At 38.9% G+C, this 15,287-nt stretch overlaps 1 protein-coding gene across 2 annotated transcripts in view; it reads right to left on the reverse strand.

Annotated features, from left to right (window-relative positions):
* LOC126472802 (tudor domain-containing protein 7-like) overlaps window positions 1-15,287 on the reverse strand; it is a 182,102-nt gene that overhangs the window by 129,105 nt on the left and 37,710 nt on the right. Inside the window, exons 5-7 of one of the 2 annotated variants that reach the window (XM_050099961.1) lie at window positions 11,350-11,535; window positions 5,105-5,284; window positions 4,608-4,781 (exon numbers count right to left, since the gene is read on the reverse strand). In XM_050099961.1, coding sequence (XP_049955918.1) covers window positions 4,608-4,781; window positions 5,105-5,284; window positions 11,350-11,535 — 540 coding nt within the window. Of the gene's footprint in view, window positions 1-4,607; window positions 4,782-5,104; window positions 5,357-11,349; window positions 11,536-15,287 lie in introns of both variants that reach the window. The other variant, XM_050099960.1, reaches the window with a different exon arrangement.

Genomic DNA, 15,287 nt, shown 5'->3' on the forward strand with positions numbered 1-15,287 from the left:
AAACTGCAATGGAACATGTACCTCAATATCCACCCTTAAAAAGAAGAACAGAATTTACATGAAAAATATAAAGTTCCTTAACCATTTGAGAACAGTCATTCTACAGAAAATCTAAAGATGCTGCCATAGACTAATCTCTGGCACAAGCGTACATATGGACTAACAAGATACAGTTTATTGAGATTCTAAATGTGATTCTGTCGATGGCTGTGGCTGAAACACATTACGGTATGTATTTTAAAAACTATATGAGTAGTGAAAAAGAGGAATGATTTTATTGTGAAGGGATATTATCACCAAATATTTTACTCGTAATAGAGTGTAATTGGAGAGAGAATAAATCCACTCAACAAGTGGTGGCTGGAGAACACATATTGAAAAAGGTTTTACATATGCAAGCTTTCGTAGACAGTGGCTCCTTTTTCTAGCAGAAGAGCTGAAGGGAAAGAAAGTGGGGTGAAGGAAAAGGACTGGAGAGGTTCGGGAAAAGGGACAGAGTTCGGAAAAGTCAGCTAGAGTCTCAGGTCAGGGGAGACTTATCAGATGGGATGACAAGGAACTCCCCCCCTTTTCCTAAACCTCTCCAGTCCTTCTCCTTCACCTCTCTTCCTTCCCCTTCAACCCTTCTGCCAGAGGAAGGAGATATTGGCTCCAAAAGCTTGCATATATAAAACCTTTTTCTATATTGTGTTCTCCTGCCACCAATTGATGAGTAGATTTCTTATCTAGCCAGCTATCTTATATTATCAAAAATTGATTATTTTCATTGTTGTACTTGTAATACAGATTTATAAGATTGCTACTTACCATAAAGAAGATATGACAAGTTGCAGACAGGCACAATTAAAAGACACTCACAAATTAGCTTTCAGCCACAGCCTTCGTCAATAAAGGCGCACACGCACACACACACACACACACACACACACACACACACACACACACACACACACACATTACATTCCAGCCCAGGAAGTTGTGTGTGTGTGTGTGTGTGTGTGTGTGTGTGTGTGTGTGTGTGTGTGTGTGTGTACTGACGAAGGCTGTGGCCAAAGCTAACAAGTGAGTGTTGTTTAATCATGCCTGTCTGAAAGCTGACTTGTCTTCTTTACAGTAAGTAGCAACGGTAAGTAGCAGTGTATCTTTTCTTACATTGTTGATATTCCTACCTGGAGTTTCAATTTTTAGATTTGTAAGTAAGGAAAGCATTACAGAAGCATAAGTACTGACGACAGGAAACATAGAGAAAAGTGTATCAATTACTATTTACATTCTACTTTTCAATGCCCTTGACTAGTCGAAAGTTTACAGTCACAATAACTGTGCCATCATGTAAAACAATGTGTAACGCTTTATGTTATTTCTAAGAAAAATCATTCGATGTTGTCCTTTGTCTACAAGTGTGTGTTGCATGATAATATTTAGTCACCACCTAAATTCAGGGCTCTAAACAAGTTTGCACTAAGTAGGTTGTGCCATAAAATGAAAAATGTTCCAGAATGTTTCTCATCATCATCATCATCATCATCATCATCATCATCATCATCCCCTGGGATGGTTCAAATGGCAATTTTTGAGCAGTTAATGAGTACTGACAGAATTAGAACTGGAGAACATTTAAAGTCTTCATGGACAGAATTAGAACTGGAGAACATTTAAAGTCTTCATGGAGGTGAAACATTTCCCCAAAATTAATCACATCTTTGGCATCTCATTTAGTAAGAGATGGTTATGGGCACTGCAACTACTAGGAAATTAGGAAATGGTGACCGTAACACCCCCCCCCCCCCTCCCATCCCCTCCCTTTCTTTACCCATGGTAGATTCTGTGATTGTCCCAATGACCATCCCAAACTGTTATAGTGAAATATTTGTTTGTTTTTTTAAGATGTGAGAACATCTGGATTGCAAGGACTTTTTTTTATTTTTATTTTTTTTTTAATATGTGAATAGTTACTGAATCAAGAACGTTTCTAAGTGACCTTTATGGCAACTATGACATTCCAGTTTTACTGAGTTTGTTGAGGCATGTGGGAATCTGTTTACACCAATTTCTAATTCCCCACAAAATAAAGAGGACATGCATACTGAGCCCTCTTTCTTAGTGAGGCCGCATCCAGCTCCGAACTGAACAACAGTAATGTAGCATACTCTGTAACCTGGGAAATATTTACACAATGACATTACAGATTCCACAATGACATTAAAGACTCCATGTGTCCGTTGTCAAACTTGCTCTGGTTTCTTCAGATTTTTTTTTTTTTTTTTTTTTTTTTAAACATGGTGTCCTGTAATGTAACTAAACATACATCCAAAATTAATAAAATATTGTACACCTTGCTATACATCACAACACTTAATCTATGGAAACTACACACTAATATTTCCAACATAAAGGACAAAGTTAAAAAAGAATGACAAGAAAAGTTGTCTCTATTTTATATCCAAAAGTCAATTCAGTAAGTATCAGAAAGTAAAATTCTTGAGACGATTGGACACTGGCACTCTTTTTGTTGAAATTTTGACTGTTTATCAGGCTACACAGTTTCCAATGCTCGTTGACTCCAAAATACACATGAAATAGAAACTTCAATTTGAAAAGAGCCTTGGCACCTTCTGGGAGTTTATGATGACTGCTGTTAGTAACATGCAATACTAATAACGGAGTAATCAAAGTTTAACTGTAATTAATAGCACATCTCCTATGGATGCATACACTGCAACATCAGGTATCCAAAACACCCAGAATATCCCGCGTAAGACTCCTCTTTCAGACACCGCAAATCTTTTATCTCCAATAAATTTCAGAGCTTTTAAAGGACAATGTACTGACCACACACTTACAACATATACGGATGACAACATTTATGGTAAATCTTGCAGCAAAGTTTGACCACAATGTAAACTGTCCTTATTTTAGAAATTGCAATCCAGTGAAGCATACAACATGCACACTGCACACAAGGAAAGGAAGACTGAAGAGCCGAAAACTAGACAGTAAATGCCATATACACAAGCAAGTCAGCTCATAATCCCTTGGAACATCCATAATTTTCATTGTTACTCCCTTATACTGCAAAAAAGGCATCTGGTCATGTTTACAAAGTTTTAACAGAGCCAAGATCAGCCTCACACAAACATATATTAATCAAAAAAACACAATTCTCATGCAGATTCTCAAAGTCTCTGGCAAGCATGTGCAATAAACAGTTTGTTTACTAATTACTGGCCTCCATGCAGCAAATTAAAAGCTGTACATAAGAGAAAGGGTAAAATTCTTCAAACCATCATATCAAAGGAGACTGCTATTCTCTGATAAAATTCACAGTTTAGCTGGGGAGGGGAGGGGAGGGGTGACACTCAGAAACCAAGTTAAGAACATTCCATCTTCTGAGGGGAACAGAAGGCTAAGATGAAGGAACAGTGTGAGTAAGTAGAAACTCGAAAGATCATGCATCAGTTAACACTGTCCAAAATTAATTTGAAAGACCATGAAAAGTAGTGAAGTCATAAGAAATACAGATGGCATTAAGATAAAATACAATGATAAATTGAAAGAATGAAATTAATAAGAAAATTGAGAAAATAAACTGGGTAGAAGAGAAATCTAGGGGTAGAAAAATAATTAGTAACATAAATAATAGACCAAGGAAGCAACTAAGACAGGCTAAGGTAGGTTAAGTTTGGGAGGAGGACAGGAAAACAGGTAAGTCAGAGAGCAAATTTCATCCCCAGGTCCCTAGAATTCATGGACACTGGTACTAGGAATATCTGAATGACTCTGGTAGTATAACACACAGAAATTGGGTACTGACTAAACATGCCTCCTAAGATTCTACAACATTTTTCTGCTATCCTATAGATATCCCTATTCCCAGTCACTGTGCTATGCATAAAGAGAGCGAACATGGCTAACTGGTGGAAACTTCTCTGCTGCATTAAACATGTAGCAGCTAGTTGAGTTTGCATTCTCCAGCATTATTCATTTTCCCTCCAATGCAGTAAATTCATACTGCTGTTTACCAATGAGTTACAGTTACTAAATGGAAGTGAAACTATTCATCATCTTGCTTGTTGAGGCAGACCACACCTGTTTCAGATTTACACCACAAGAGAAAGAAACATAATTTTCTTGATTTCCCCCCCCCCCCCCCCCCCCCCCCCCCTGCTCAGCTGACACGGCACAATCATTACTGACACAATATTATGAGGAGATGCAGCTCACGTGAAAATCATCCACTGTTTTCCCCAGTTAGTGTGTTCGTAAACTACTAACACTTGTAACAATGCACAGAAGTTTGGATATAGAGTTCTACACTGATATGGAAATATACTGCTTTAATGTATTTAGGGAATGTTGGATTGTCAAAAGAAAGACTGAAAGCCACTGTTTTTGGTAACTCTTCTTACAACTTCATACTCGAGTGAATTCATAGTATTTAAAATCTTATTTTACTTTATCCACAAATTTATACTGACATACCATCAACAGACTACAAGGACAACAGGAACTGAGACAGGAGAAACAACAGAACAAACACGAGAAGCACCAAAATATTCTTACTAATCACTGATCTATTAACGTCAAGTCACCAACTGATAACTTACCTTTACAACACAACTATAAACAAATGGTTCTCCTTTCGGTTTACGAGGTACTAATTTGTATGATGGTTCCCCCAGGCCGTGCTGCACAGCATATTCATGCAGTTTATCTGTGTATAGCTTCTCAGACCCACTTCCTCTGCGAGGCAAGAATGACTCAATAATGACAGAAGGTTGCTGGAAAACAGATAGTTTTTGTAAGGTCATCAGACTAAGTAATAATGACACAGATAACCTATAAATTCAAGTCTCCACTCCTCTAACAAGGCGGGAATAAAATTACAAAAATAAACCTCTAAAGTTACAAAGTTACGAAAAATTTAGTTTTTCTGTTACTGCAACATTTAGTGTTACAAGCATCTTCAATCAAGTGAAGATAGCACACTTATAATTTACAACTACAGTTAAACTCTGTTAGTTACAGAATTTAAAAGGACACTAGTATGAAATCTAATAATTCTTTTATGTCATAAACTGAGGTTGTTAATAATGATACTTACCACTTTATTTCTAGCCTTCCGCAATGTTTCTTTAAGATGTGTCATAGGTGCAACAAGAGGTCTCGCAGGTGTAAGAGGCGGTCGCACAGGCGCAGCAGGAGGCCGTACAGGTGTAATGGGAGGTCGCACACGAGTTGACACAGAAGGTGTCACCTCACACTGGCTGAAGCTTTCACATAACTGTGGAATAGGTTGTTGGGGCATATAAAATTCTTCATAAACAATAGGTGCTGCAGCAGACTGATATGGAACCTGGAAATGAAATGTACAAGTGGGCTGAACATGCATGTCATACATCAAACGCAGAGAAACTGTGCAACAAAAATGAACATGTGCACTGGAAACCCACAAGAACGAACCATTATGACTGTAAAGGCTTCTGAATTAATATTATCTTTACTGATGAAATGTAGAATCAAGTGGGTAACAACTGGAGGAAAACTCTTTTCCATATATCTTCAGTCACAATTTTATTCCATGAACCAAAATGTGGTTATGAGGGAAACTAAAATAGAATCAAGCTAAAATGTTTCCAAAACAACCATTAAAAACAAAAATAGGTCAGATAATAACACTGACTGGTTTTCAAACAATGCATCTGTTTCATGCATACAATCGACTAATACTGAATACAAAATAATACAAGACTCATGTGAAACGTCTCAATTCATAAAGCAGCCTTTCAAGCAAAGCCACAAATACACGAATTTAAAAAGCAGAAGAAGAAGAAGAAGAAGAATAAATGAAGTAGCAATGGTTAGGAAGTGGGAGAAGCTTAAATGAATTAGGTGCTGGACAGAAAGAAAAATCACTCTCAAAACTGTATAAGAAGATATACAAAAGGAATATAGTATTGAGTAATCTGGCACTAATGAGTACAACAGGGATGAACTTCCAACACACAGGTTGTCTGATGTCCACCTACCTTACAACTGATATCCAGCAATAATAGAAGAATACGTCAATAAAGATGGTTCAAGTGTATAAGAGCAGCCTGTTGAATGATTTGGTTGAAACCTTTTTCCTTTTTTATCTGTGCGGATCTCTGTGTTGATCATGTTCAAACAACATTGTTTTCTCTGAAAAATGTTGTTGGTTCAGTGTGTATCTGCTATTGCAACCAGTTGCAAAAAATGTAACAGGAAAGTGTTTCTATTTGACCCTATTTTTTTAATAATAATCTTGAAATAACATTCAGAACTATTTTTACCAAACTAACGTATTTAATAGTGGAAACATGGGCAAGAAACAGAATGCTCAAAAACTTTTAGGTACACTGTAGATACAGATCATGTACAAATTTACTGGTCCTATGCTAGGTAGTTGTCAACTTAAACATTCCAAATATCTGGCATTAATCTAGGCAGTGTATTTCAAAACACTGTAAAATTTTAGATACACTGCGTTGAATTTAAAGTTCCCCTTCAGACACCACTCTCTCCCCAGCATGCAAATTCTGAGACTGTGACTGTAATACCCTCACCTTACAAATCCTACTTCTTGTTTTGCAACAAAAGGGACACATTGTTCACATATTACTCACTCACAAAACAAATCAAGTGACTTTTTTTGTATTACAATTTCTCTGTGTGTCACCAGGTGGTGTAACAGAGCCCAGTAGTCTTCTCTTATTTTTTCACCCTTTTCTCCAATAAGAAATCACAACCAACTAAAGCAGCTCTCACAATAAAGATTCCCTTACAGCTGAACATGGTGCACATGCAACAGTCTTCTTCAAGCATTGGGGAAATTTCTGTTGATGAATCTTCCAGGTTGTAAGACTGTGGTCTACAGAAATTTTTGGTTCCTGACATTTTGTCCAGAGCTGCAGTGGACATCTATGGAGTACCTGGCGTTTTAGTCAGCAAGACTCAGTGCAGATCAAAACGAAAATTTCTCTTCCGACACTGACAATGTTGAGTGTTTATGGAAAAAGTTCAAGCCAATCATAAAATGCGTTTTAGACAGGTACGTGCCGAATAAAACTGTGAGGGACAGGAAAAACCCACCGTGGAAGTTCCATGCGGCTTTTCGCGAATGATGCTGTAGTATACAGAGAAGTTGCAGCATTTGAAAATTGCAGCGAAATGCAGGAACATCTGCAGTGGATAGGCACTTGGTGCAGAGAGTGGCAACTGACCCTTAACATAGACAAATGTAATGTATTGCAAATACATAGAAAGAAGGATCCTTTATTGTACGATTATATGATAGCGGAACAAACACTGGTAGCAGTTACTTCTGTAAAATATCTGGGAGTATGCATACGGAGCGATTTGAAGTGGAATGATCATATAAAATTAATTGTTGGTAAGGCGGGTACCAGGTTGAGATTCATTGGGAGAGTCCTTAGAAAATGTAGTTCATCAACAAAGGAGGTGGCTTACAAAACACTCGTTCGACCTATATTTGAGTATTGCTCATCAGTGTGGGATCCGTACCAGATCGGGTTGACGGAGGAGATAGATAAGATCCAAAGAAGAGCGGCGCGTTTCGTCACACGGTTATTTGGTAACCGTGATAGCGTTACGGAGATGTTTAGCAAACTCAAGTGGCAGACTGCAAGAGAGGCGCTCTGCATCGCGGTGTAGCTTGCTCGCCAGGTTTCGAGAGGGTGCGTTTCTGTATGAGGTATTGAATATATTGCTTCCCCCTACTTATAACTCCCGAGGAGATCACGAATGTAAAATTAGAGAGATTCGAGTGCGCATGGAGGTTTTCAGACAGTCATTTTCCCGCGAACCATACGCGACTGGAACAGGAAAGGAAGGTAATGACAGTGGCACATAAAGTGCCCTCCACCACACACCGTTGGGTGGCTTGCGGAGTATAGATGTAGATGTAGGAGCACCTCTGAAGACGTCCAGTGCAGCTCTGGGCAAAACATCATGAACGATATAGTTTCCTAGACCACAGCCACATAGCCCAGAAGATTCACCAGCATCTATGACATCTGGGTGTGAATGCTTTCATTGTATGATTAGACACATTTTCCCAAAGCACTCAAGGCCAGGCTCCAGTGCAAAACTGAACTGAGTAACTGCCAAGTGTATCTCCTTCTTTCCATTGCGTTATCTGTTTAACAAGAACAGACAGACAGCAACAAAACCTCCCAGTAACAAAGAATATATGGACAGGTCTAAACCTACACAAATTGCCAAGACAATGAATATCTGTATTTTTTTAAAACTTGCTTCTACTTCTTCGGCTTTATACTGTCAAGCATTTAAATGTGCACCAGAATTAGTGTTATTTTATTTGCTTTAGTTTCCATTCAGTCCTTAATTTTGTAGGTGCTGTAGGTGCTGTGTGTGTGCGTGTGTGTGTGTGTGTGTGTGTGTGTGTGTGTGTAGGGGGGACAGGTTCTAAGGGCATCACCTTGTACCTTTCACGCAAATCCTTTGTTGCTGTGCAGTTTCATAATGATGGTGAATTAATTTATATTCAATATTGTGTAGAATATACAGTGTAAATATTACAACTATTTATTTGGTAAAAGAAAGTGTCAGGGAAACTAGCTCTTGGAGGTATGTTTATCAATTTATTTGGTTGTTAATTTCAGTTTTCTGTGTATATGGGTCTGCTTCTTATTTATCAATAATACAACTGACTGTGGCAATGCTTTACAGTACTGCACAAAGAAAAAAGGACGAAAAATCCTATTATTAAACTGTTCTTAAGTCTAGATTCATGCTGAGCCCCCAATCATAAATAATAATCCTCAGAGCATTTCATTTGGACCACACAGCAAGTGGATCGAAATAGAAATCTTCAAAGAATTTAAGTACTTCACATTCAGACACTCTGAAGTTGAAAACTAATCTGACAAATAATGATTGGGTAACCTCTGTCGTCAGCATACGTTTCAGCTTCACATCAATTGTGTCAGCGTCTGCATAAATAATAACTAGTGACTACCAAAGGAACAAACAACCCTTATACTGAACTTGTACAGAATACTGACTCAGCAACTCAACATTCATAGTCTATATTATTAGATACGTGTTGTTCTATAAACAAAAATCTCTTCGCGGCTCCTCTGGTACATTACCATCAAACTCAAATTGTTTGTTTGTGTGTGTGTGTGTGTGTGTGTGTGTGTGTGTGTGTGTGTGTGTTTGTTCCCCTGCCACCACTTGGTGAGTAGATTTTTTTTATCTATCCAAAGCACCATGTGGCATCAAAACATATTCTTACTGTGGTCAATCAACTACAGTGAGTGTCAAGTCTTGAGTCATGATAGAATATCACAAAGCACAATTTTCTGTTATAAATTGGAAAAATAGAATGTATGTGATGTTGTTGAAAGCATATGGAACAGAGTTCATGAGCAAGAAATGAACTTACAGAAAGAAACTGTTGATGAGGCACATTTGATTCAACCTTCAAGAGGTATGACAACAGACAACAAGTATGCATGACAGATGTTCTCATACAACTGGCAACTTCATTCAAAATTGATAATTTGGAAATGTCTATAAGGTGTCACTTTAGCAACATTATCTCTCTCTCTCTCTCTCTCTCTCTCTCTCTCTCTCTCTCTTTACTGCACATCCTTCTTCCCTCTCCCCATTATTTTCTATTTATTTAACTTATGTCTTTTTCTATTTATTTAACTTATGTCTTTCAAGTTTATTTTTCCTTCTCTGATGTGTCACTAGTGTCTCTCCAATTTTCAGCCATTGACAGTATATGCAGACTTGAATGTGTGGCCTTATCTTTCTCAAGATCTGTTCACAACAGTACAATGTTATCACCAAGTTATCTAAATTCACTTCTAACAGCATTTTTTCATTCTTTATGTCAAAGAAATTTATTTAAGCAAACTGTAAAATTACAAGGAGACAGAATGGCTGTTCACTACTTACCCTATGGAGGTGAAATTGTAGGTATTAACAACAGACATATTTAAAAATAGAAAAAAAATTACACCCAGATTTTGAATCTGTTAATTCCTTCCTCTGAGTGGATAAAGGAATGGGTTTGTGAAGATTGGAAAGGAGACACTGATCACTCACAGCCTGAACTGAGCAGAAATAACCTCCTGGGAGGAAACAGGGAGACAAAGATAAAGGGGGAAGTGTCCTCAGAATGCATTAGTACCTCTTAACCTAGGGACTGAGTGACCTGCCCTTCCCTTCCAATCTTCTCCCACCTGTATTTGTCTATTTTTAAATGAGTCTGTTAGAAGTACTTGGAATTTTTATTCAGTTTTTCTATTACTTGAATGTCAAATCATTAACCTTTGTATCTGGAGGTCTGTGCTGTTCTTGGAAGAAACATGACAATTGGACCAAGTTGCAACTAGCACAGAAATGCAAGAACAGTATACCAGCAGTGCCATGCCTTATGCAGCACAGTATTTCTACACAGTCTACAGTTAAGTTACCTGTCATTACTATTTGCCTGATCTCTCTATGTATAAGAGACATACTTAAAAACACATCAAGCATATGGCTATAGGAAGTAGTTTGGACCCATTCTACGCAGGCTTTTCCATGGACCACATGATGCAGGCATTCCTCACCTCTCAAAAAGCTTTGCACCCTTGCTTTGTGGTCTGCACTCACAGTGAAGATGAATTACTATTCTTTCTGCTATAACATAAATTCTTCTCCCTGGTAAAATTCACCTGGTCCTTCCCCAAATCCAAAACCACCTCCATTCATCTCAATGAAGTTAATATCCACACCTCCGTTCACATCAGTCCAGCCAGTAATCAACAAAATCTCTACAAAAACAACCTCCACCCCTTCGAAATCAATGTTAAAAAAAGTTACCATTTGTCATGCACTTCACTGTGATTTACTGGGTACAGACATAGATGCAGAAGTGTTTCCTTCCCTATAGCCCAGCCATCTGCAGTAAGCACACCTGCTCTAAACCCAAATCACTCAGTACCTATATTAATAACCACTCTCATGTTTTCCTCACTCAAACTAACTCATCAATATGCTTCAACTACGTACTTCACCAGAGCTGACTTTTCCAACCACCTCTCATACCGTCTGCTTTTATCCAATATTCCCTAGTCACACTGTTTATCTCTTTGATCACTTCCCCACCTTTGCAGCACTCCTTGCCCTGTTGCTCTGTAGTGACATATCCTCAGGTGCCACATTTTAATTCACATTTTGTAAAACATTCTATTAAGACAAAACCTGAAATGACAAACGTCACATAACAGCCTGTAGTCACTAAAATATGGCGAAGTACCATTCTCTATACTAAACTGAATTCCTTACACGATCAACAGTTGTAGGCAAACTGTAATGCGATTCTGGGTACAATGGTGGTGCTCTATCAAATAGTGATGGAATGTGTGCATCTGTTGGTTGTGGTGAAGGTATAGCACCCCCTCTTGAAAACCGTGGTGGTTTTTCGTAGTTGTCTGGTCGGCCTGGTGTCCAAGATGACTGAACCGTTCGGACCTACAAAGCAGGTGACAAATATTATATTCTTCACATGTTGAAACTATTTTTTCAGAAAAAAGAAACAAACAGTACACTGACAACTGTTTTTACATCATATGCTAACAGAGTAATCCTGAAACATGGAGAGAAAGGAATGGTGCTCAATATTCCAAAATTAAACAGAGTCCTTTGTAATTATAAACCAAGAACTGTACTACACCATCCACAGATCCTTTTTCAATTCTAGCACATGACATTTAAAAATATTCTTTTTTTTAAATCTACTAGCCACTTTAAGCTTAATTTCACTTGAATATATCAGCTGTGAGACAACATAGCTGCACTATTTGTTACATATTCAATTGCACTGGAAAACAAAAAGTTGGCACCGAGGACATACATGTTGCATATGGAAACCAATTACAATACTTGTTGGACATATAAGTTCAAGAACTATTCAATGTATTATGTTAATATCAACTAGCATTAATTAAGTAATTGATAATACTGTCATGACATAATAAATACAAATAGCCATGTCATTATTACTTAAAAATTCCCCCATTCCTTCAAGGCCACTTCTTTTTCATTATTTACTGGTTTGTCTCACAACTGACGAGAGGGATTCAGTCCATTATTAATAAAGAATACTTAAGATTTTAAGTAATGTTAACAATGAAGTCATTCAAGACAGCATAAACTCAAACAAGGACTGGGATGGACACTGGTTGTGTTATTTTCCATGAAACTGCCCCAGTAATCACCTTAACGTCTTTCAGGAAATCGCAGCAAATCTAAAGCAGAAGGGGATATGAACCCCACTCTTTCAAAATGCAAGTTTAAAGTCTTAAACACTGCACCACCCACCACCTCACTCAGTTGTCATAATATAGGATGGGATGAGAAGCTACTGAGACAATGAACAGTGTGTGTGGAGAAATGTGCCAAATAGTGTGGAATTCAATTTACCAAAGTTTTATTTACACAATTATAAAATTAAACATTATAATCAATTTCCACTGTTTCCTCTAACAGCTTCCCTGCTTTTGCATTAGGTTTGTTTTAGAATCAATACATAGGCAAAACCTGTTTACTCATGCAATCTCATGAGGAGCTTCAATTAGACCGAAGTATTGCTCTCAGGGGGAAAAAAAATTATAATTTGATATAATCTTATATGTATCATATTGGAGATATCTGTTTACATTTGCAAACATCATCAACTTTACTGTTTGAAGATGTAAAAGTAACTACTTGATGTATAGTGAAGGTGTTAAGAATTTGACAGGTACATTAACAATATTGAAATTGAAACTGTGCTTTTGGACAATGTCCTTCCTTGAAGCTAGTTGACTAACACAACCAGATTACAGTGCTGGAATAATAAGGTTTACAGTCCCATCAATAATTACATCATTAGAGAATGAACACATAGCGGGATAGGTCAATGACAATGAAGAAAATGTGCTATGTCCATTTAAAAGGAGGGGGGGTGGAGGGGGAGGGGGGAGGGGGCCATAACAGAAGGAACACATTCTGCATCAATCTATGGCAAATGAAACTTTTAAGCATACATTTACTGAATACAGTCATATCAATTCTGCCTTCACTTCATGCAACATAGTTCAAAAATTGTTTTCCTCATGTCACCTTTGCAATGTTTGTAAGTGAAGAAAAATTTCAAATACAACAAATCACTGTATTTCGGACAGCACAACAGTATTCTGCATCTCATTTTGCAGTCATGCAACACACAGTGACAGGAAAAAGTCACAACACCAAAATATAATTAATGTAGAGTAATCAAACAATGGAAAATTCAGGATGGACTGTAACAATATTACGAGAAGGAAAGTTGCTACTCACCATATAGCGGAGATGCTGAGTCGCAGATAGGCACAACAAAAAGACTTTCACAATTAAAGCTTTCGGCCGTTGGCCTTTGTCAACAATACACGCACGCACACACACACGCACGCACACACACGCGCGCACACGCGCGCACACGCGCACACACACACACATACATGCAACCCACACAGACGACTGCAGTCTCAGGCAACTGAAATCACACTGCCGTGTGTGTGTGCGTGGGTGGGGGAGGGGGGGGGGGGGCTGCACGCGCGTGCTTGTGTGCGTGTGTGTCTGTTGTTGACAAAGGCCAATTGCCGAAAGCTTTAATTGTGAGTCTTTTTGTTGTGCCTATCTGTGACTCAGCATCTCTGCTTTATGGTGAGTAGCAACTTTCCTTTTCATAATAATGTACAGTAATGAAATTTGAGAATACATTTCAAATTTAGAGGTTACTGTATGTGCAAGATAAGCCACTGCAAACATTAAATGCTGGTGCATCAATAACTGGTGTAACGTCCAGAATGTTGAATGCAAGCATGCAAACGTGCATGTATCATGTTGTACAGTTGTCAGTTTGTGTGATGGAATCCGATACTTGCTTCGCTTGGTCGGTCTATACAGGGGTGGTTAATGCTGGTTGTGGATGACGATGGAGTTGTTGTCAGATGATGATGTCCCATATGTGCTCAATTGGAGACAGATCTGGCGATTGAGCAGGCCAAGACAATGTACTGACACTCTGTAGAGAACACTGGGTTATAACAGCAGTATGTGGGCGAGTGTTATCTTGTTGGAAAAAACGCTCTGGAAATGCTGTTCATGAATGGTAGCAAAACAGGTCGAATCACCAGATCACTGTACAAATTTGCAGTCAGCATATGTGAGGTAACTACGAGAGTGCTCCTGCTGTCATGAGAAAACTCACCCCAGACTATAACTCCATGAGGCGGCCCGTTGTGTCTAGCACACAGACAAGTTGGTTGCAGGTTCTCAACTGGCCTTTTGATGAACACATGACAATCACTGGACCCAAGACAGAACCAGCTGTCATCAAAAAACACAACAGACCTTCACCCTACCCTCCAATGAGCTCTCGCTTGACACCACTGGAGTGGTAAATGGCGGCAGTTTGGGGTCAGAGGAACGCACACTACAGGTGTCTGGCTCACAGCTGTCCTTGAAGTAACCAATTTGTAACTGTTCACTGTGGCACAATGGTGACAATTGCTGCTCAAATTGTTGCTGGAGATGGAACAATGCACCAGAGCTATATACCACATGTGATGGTCTTCCCTCAAATTAGTGTCATGTGGCAACTGTACATTCCCATGACAATTATTGCCAGTAATCATGTACAGTGGCTAATTCCTGCCAAGTCTTCCTGAAACAACACAGAGGGAACATCCAGCTTCCTGTAGCTCTAATACAGAACCTCAATGAAATTCACTGAGTATTGACAATGGTGTCTTTCCAGAATGAGATTTTCACTCTGCTGCGGAGTGTGCGTTGATATGAAACTTCCTGGCAGATTAAAACTGTGTGCCCGACCGAGACTCGAACTCGGGACCTTTGCCTTTCGCGGGCAAGTGCTCTACCAACTGAGCTACCGAAGCGAAGTTTCATATCAGCACACACTCCGCTGCAGAGTGAAAATCTCATTCTGGAAACATCCCCCAGGCTGTGGCTAAGCCATGTCTCCGCAATATCCTTTCTTTCAGGAGTGCTAGTTCTGCAAGGTTCGCAGGAGAGCTTCTGTAAAGTTTGGAAGGTAGGAGACGAGGTACTGGCAGAAGTAAAGCTGTGAGTACCGGGCGTGAGTCATGCTTCGGTAGCTCAGTTGGTAGAGCACTTGCCCGCGAAAGGCAAAGGTCCCGAGTTCGAGTCTCGGTCGGGCACACAGTTTTAATCTGCCAGGA

Source organism: Schistocerca serialis, chromosome 1, assembly GCF_023864345.2.
Source record: "Schistocerca serialis cubense isolate TAMUIC-IGC-003099 chromosome 1, iqSchSeri2.2, whole genome shotgun sequence".
NCBI lineage: Eukaryota > Metazoa > Arthropoda > Insecta > Orthoptera > Acrididae > Schistocerca > Schistocerca serialis.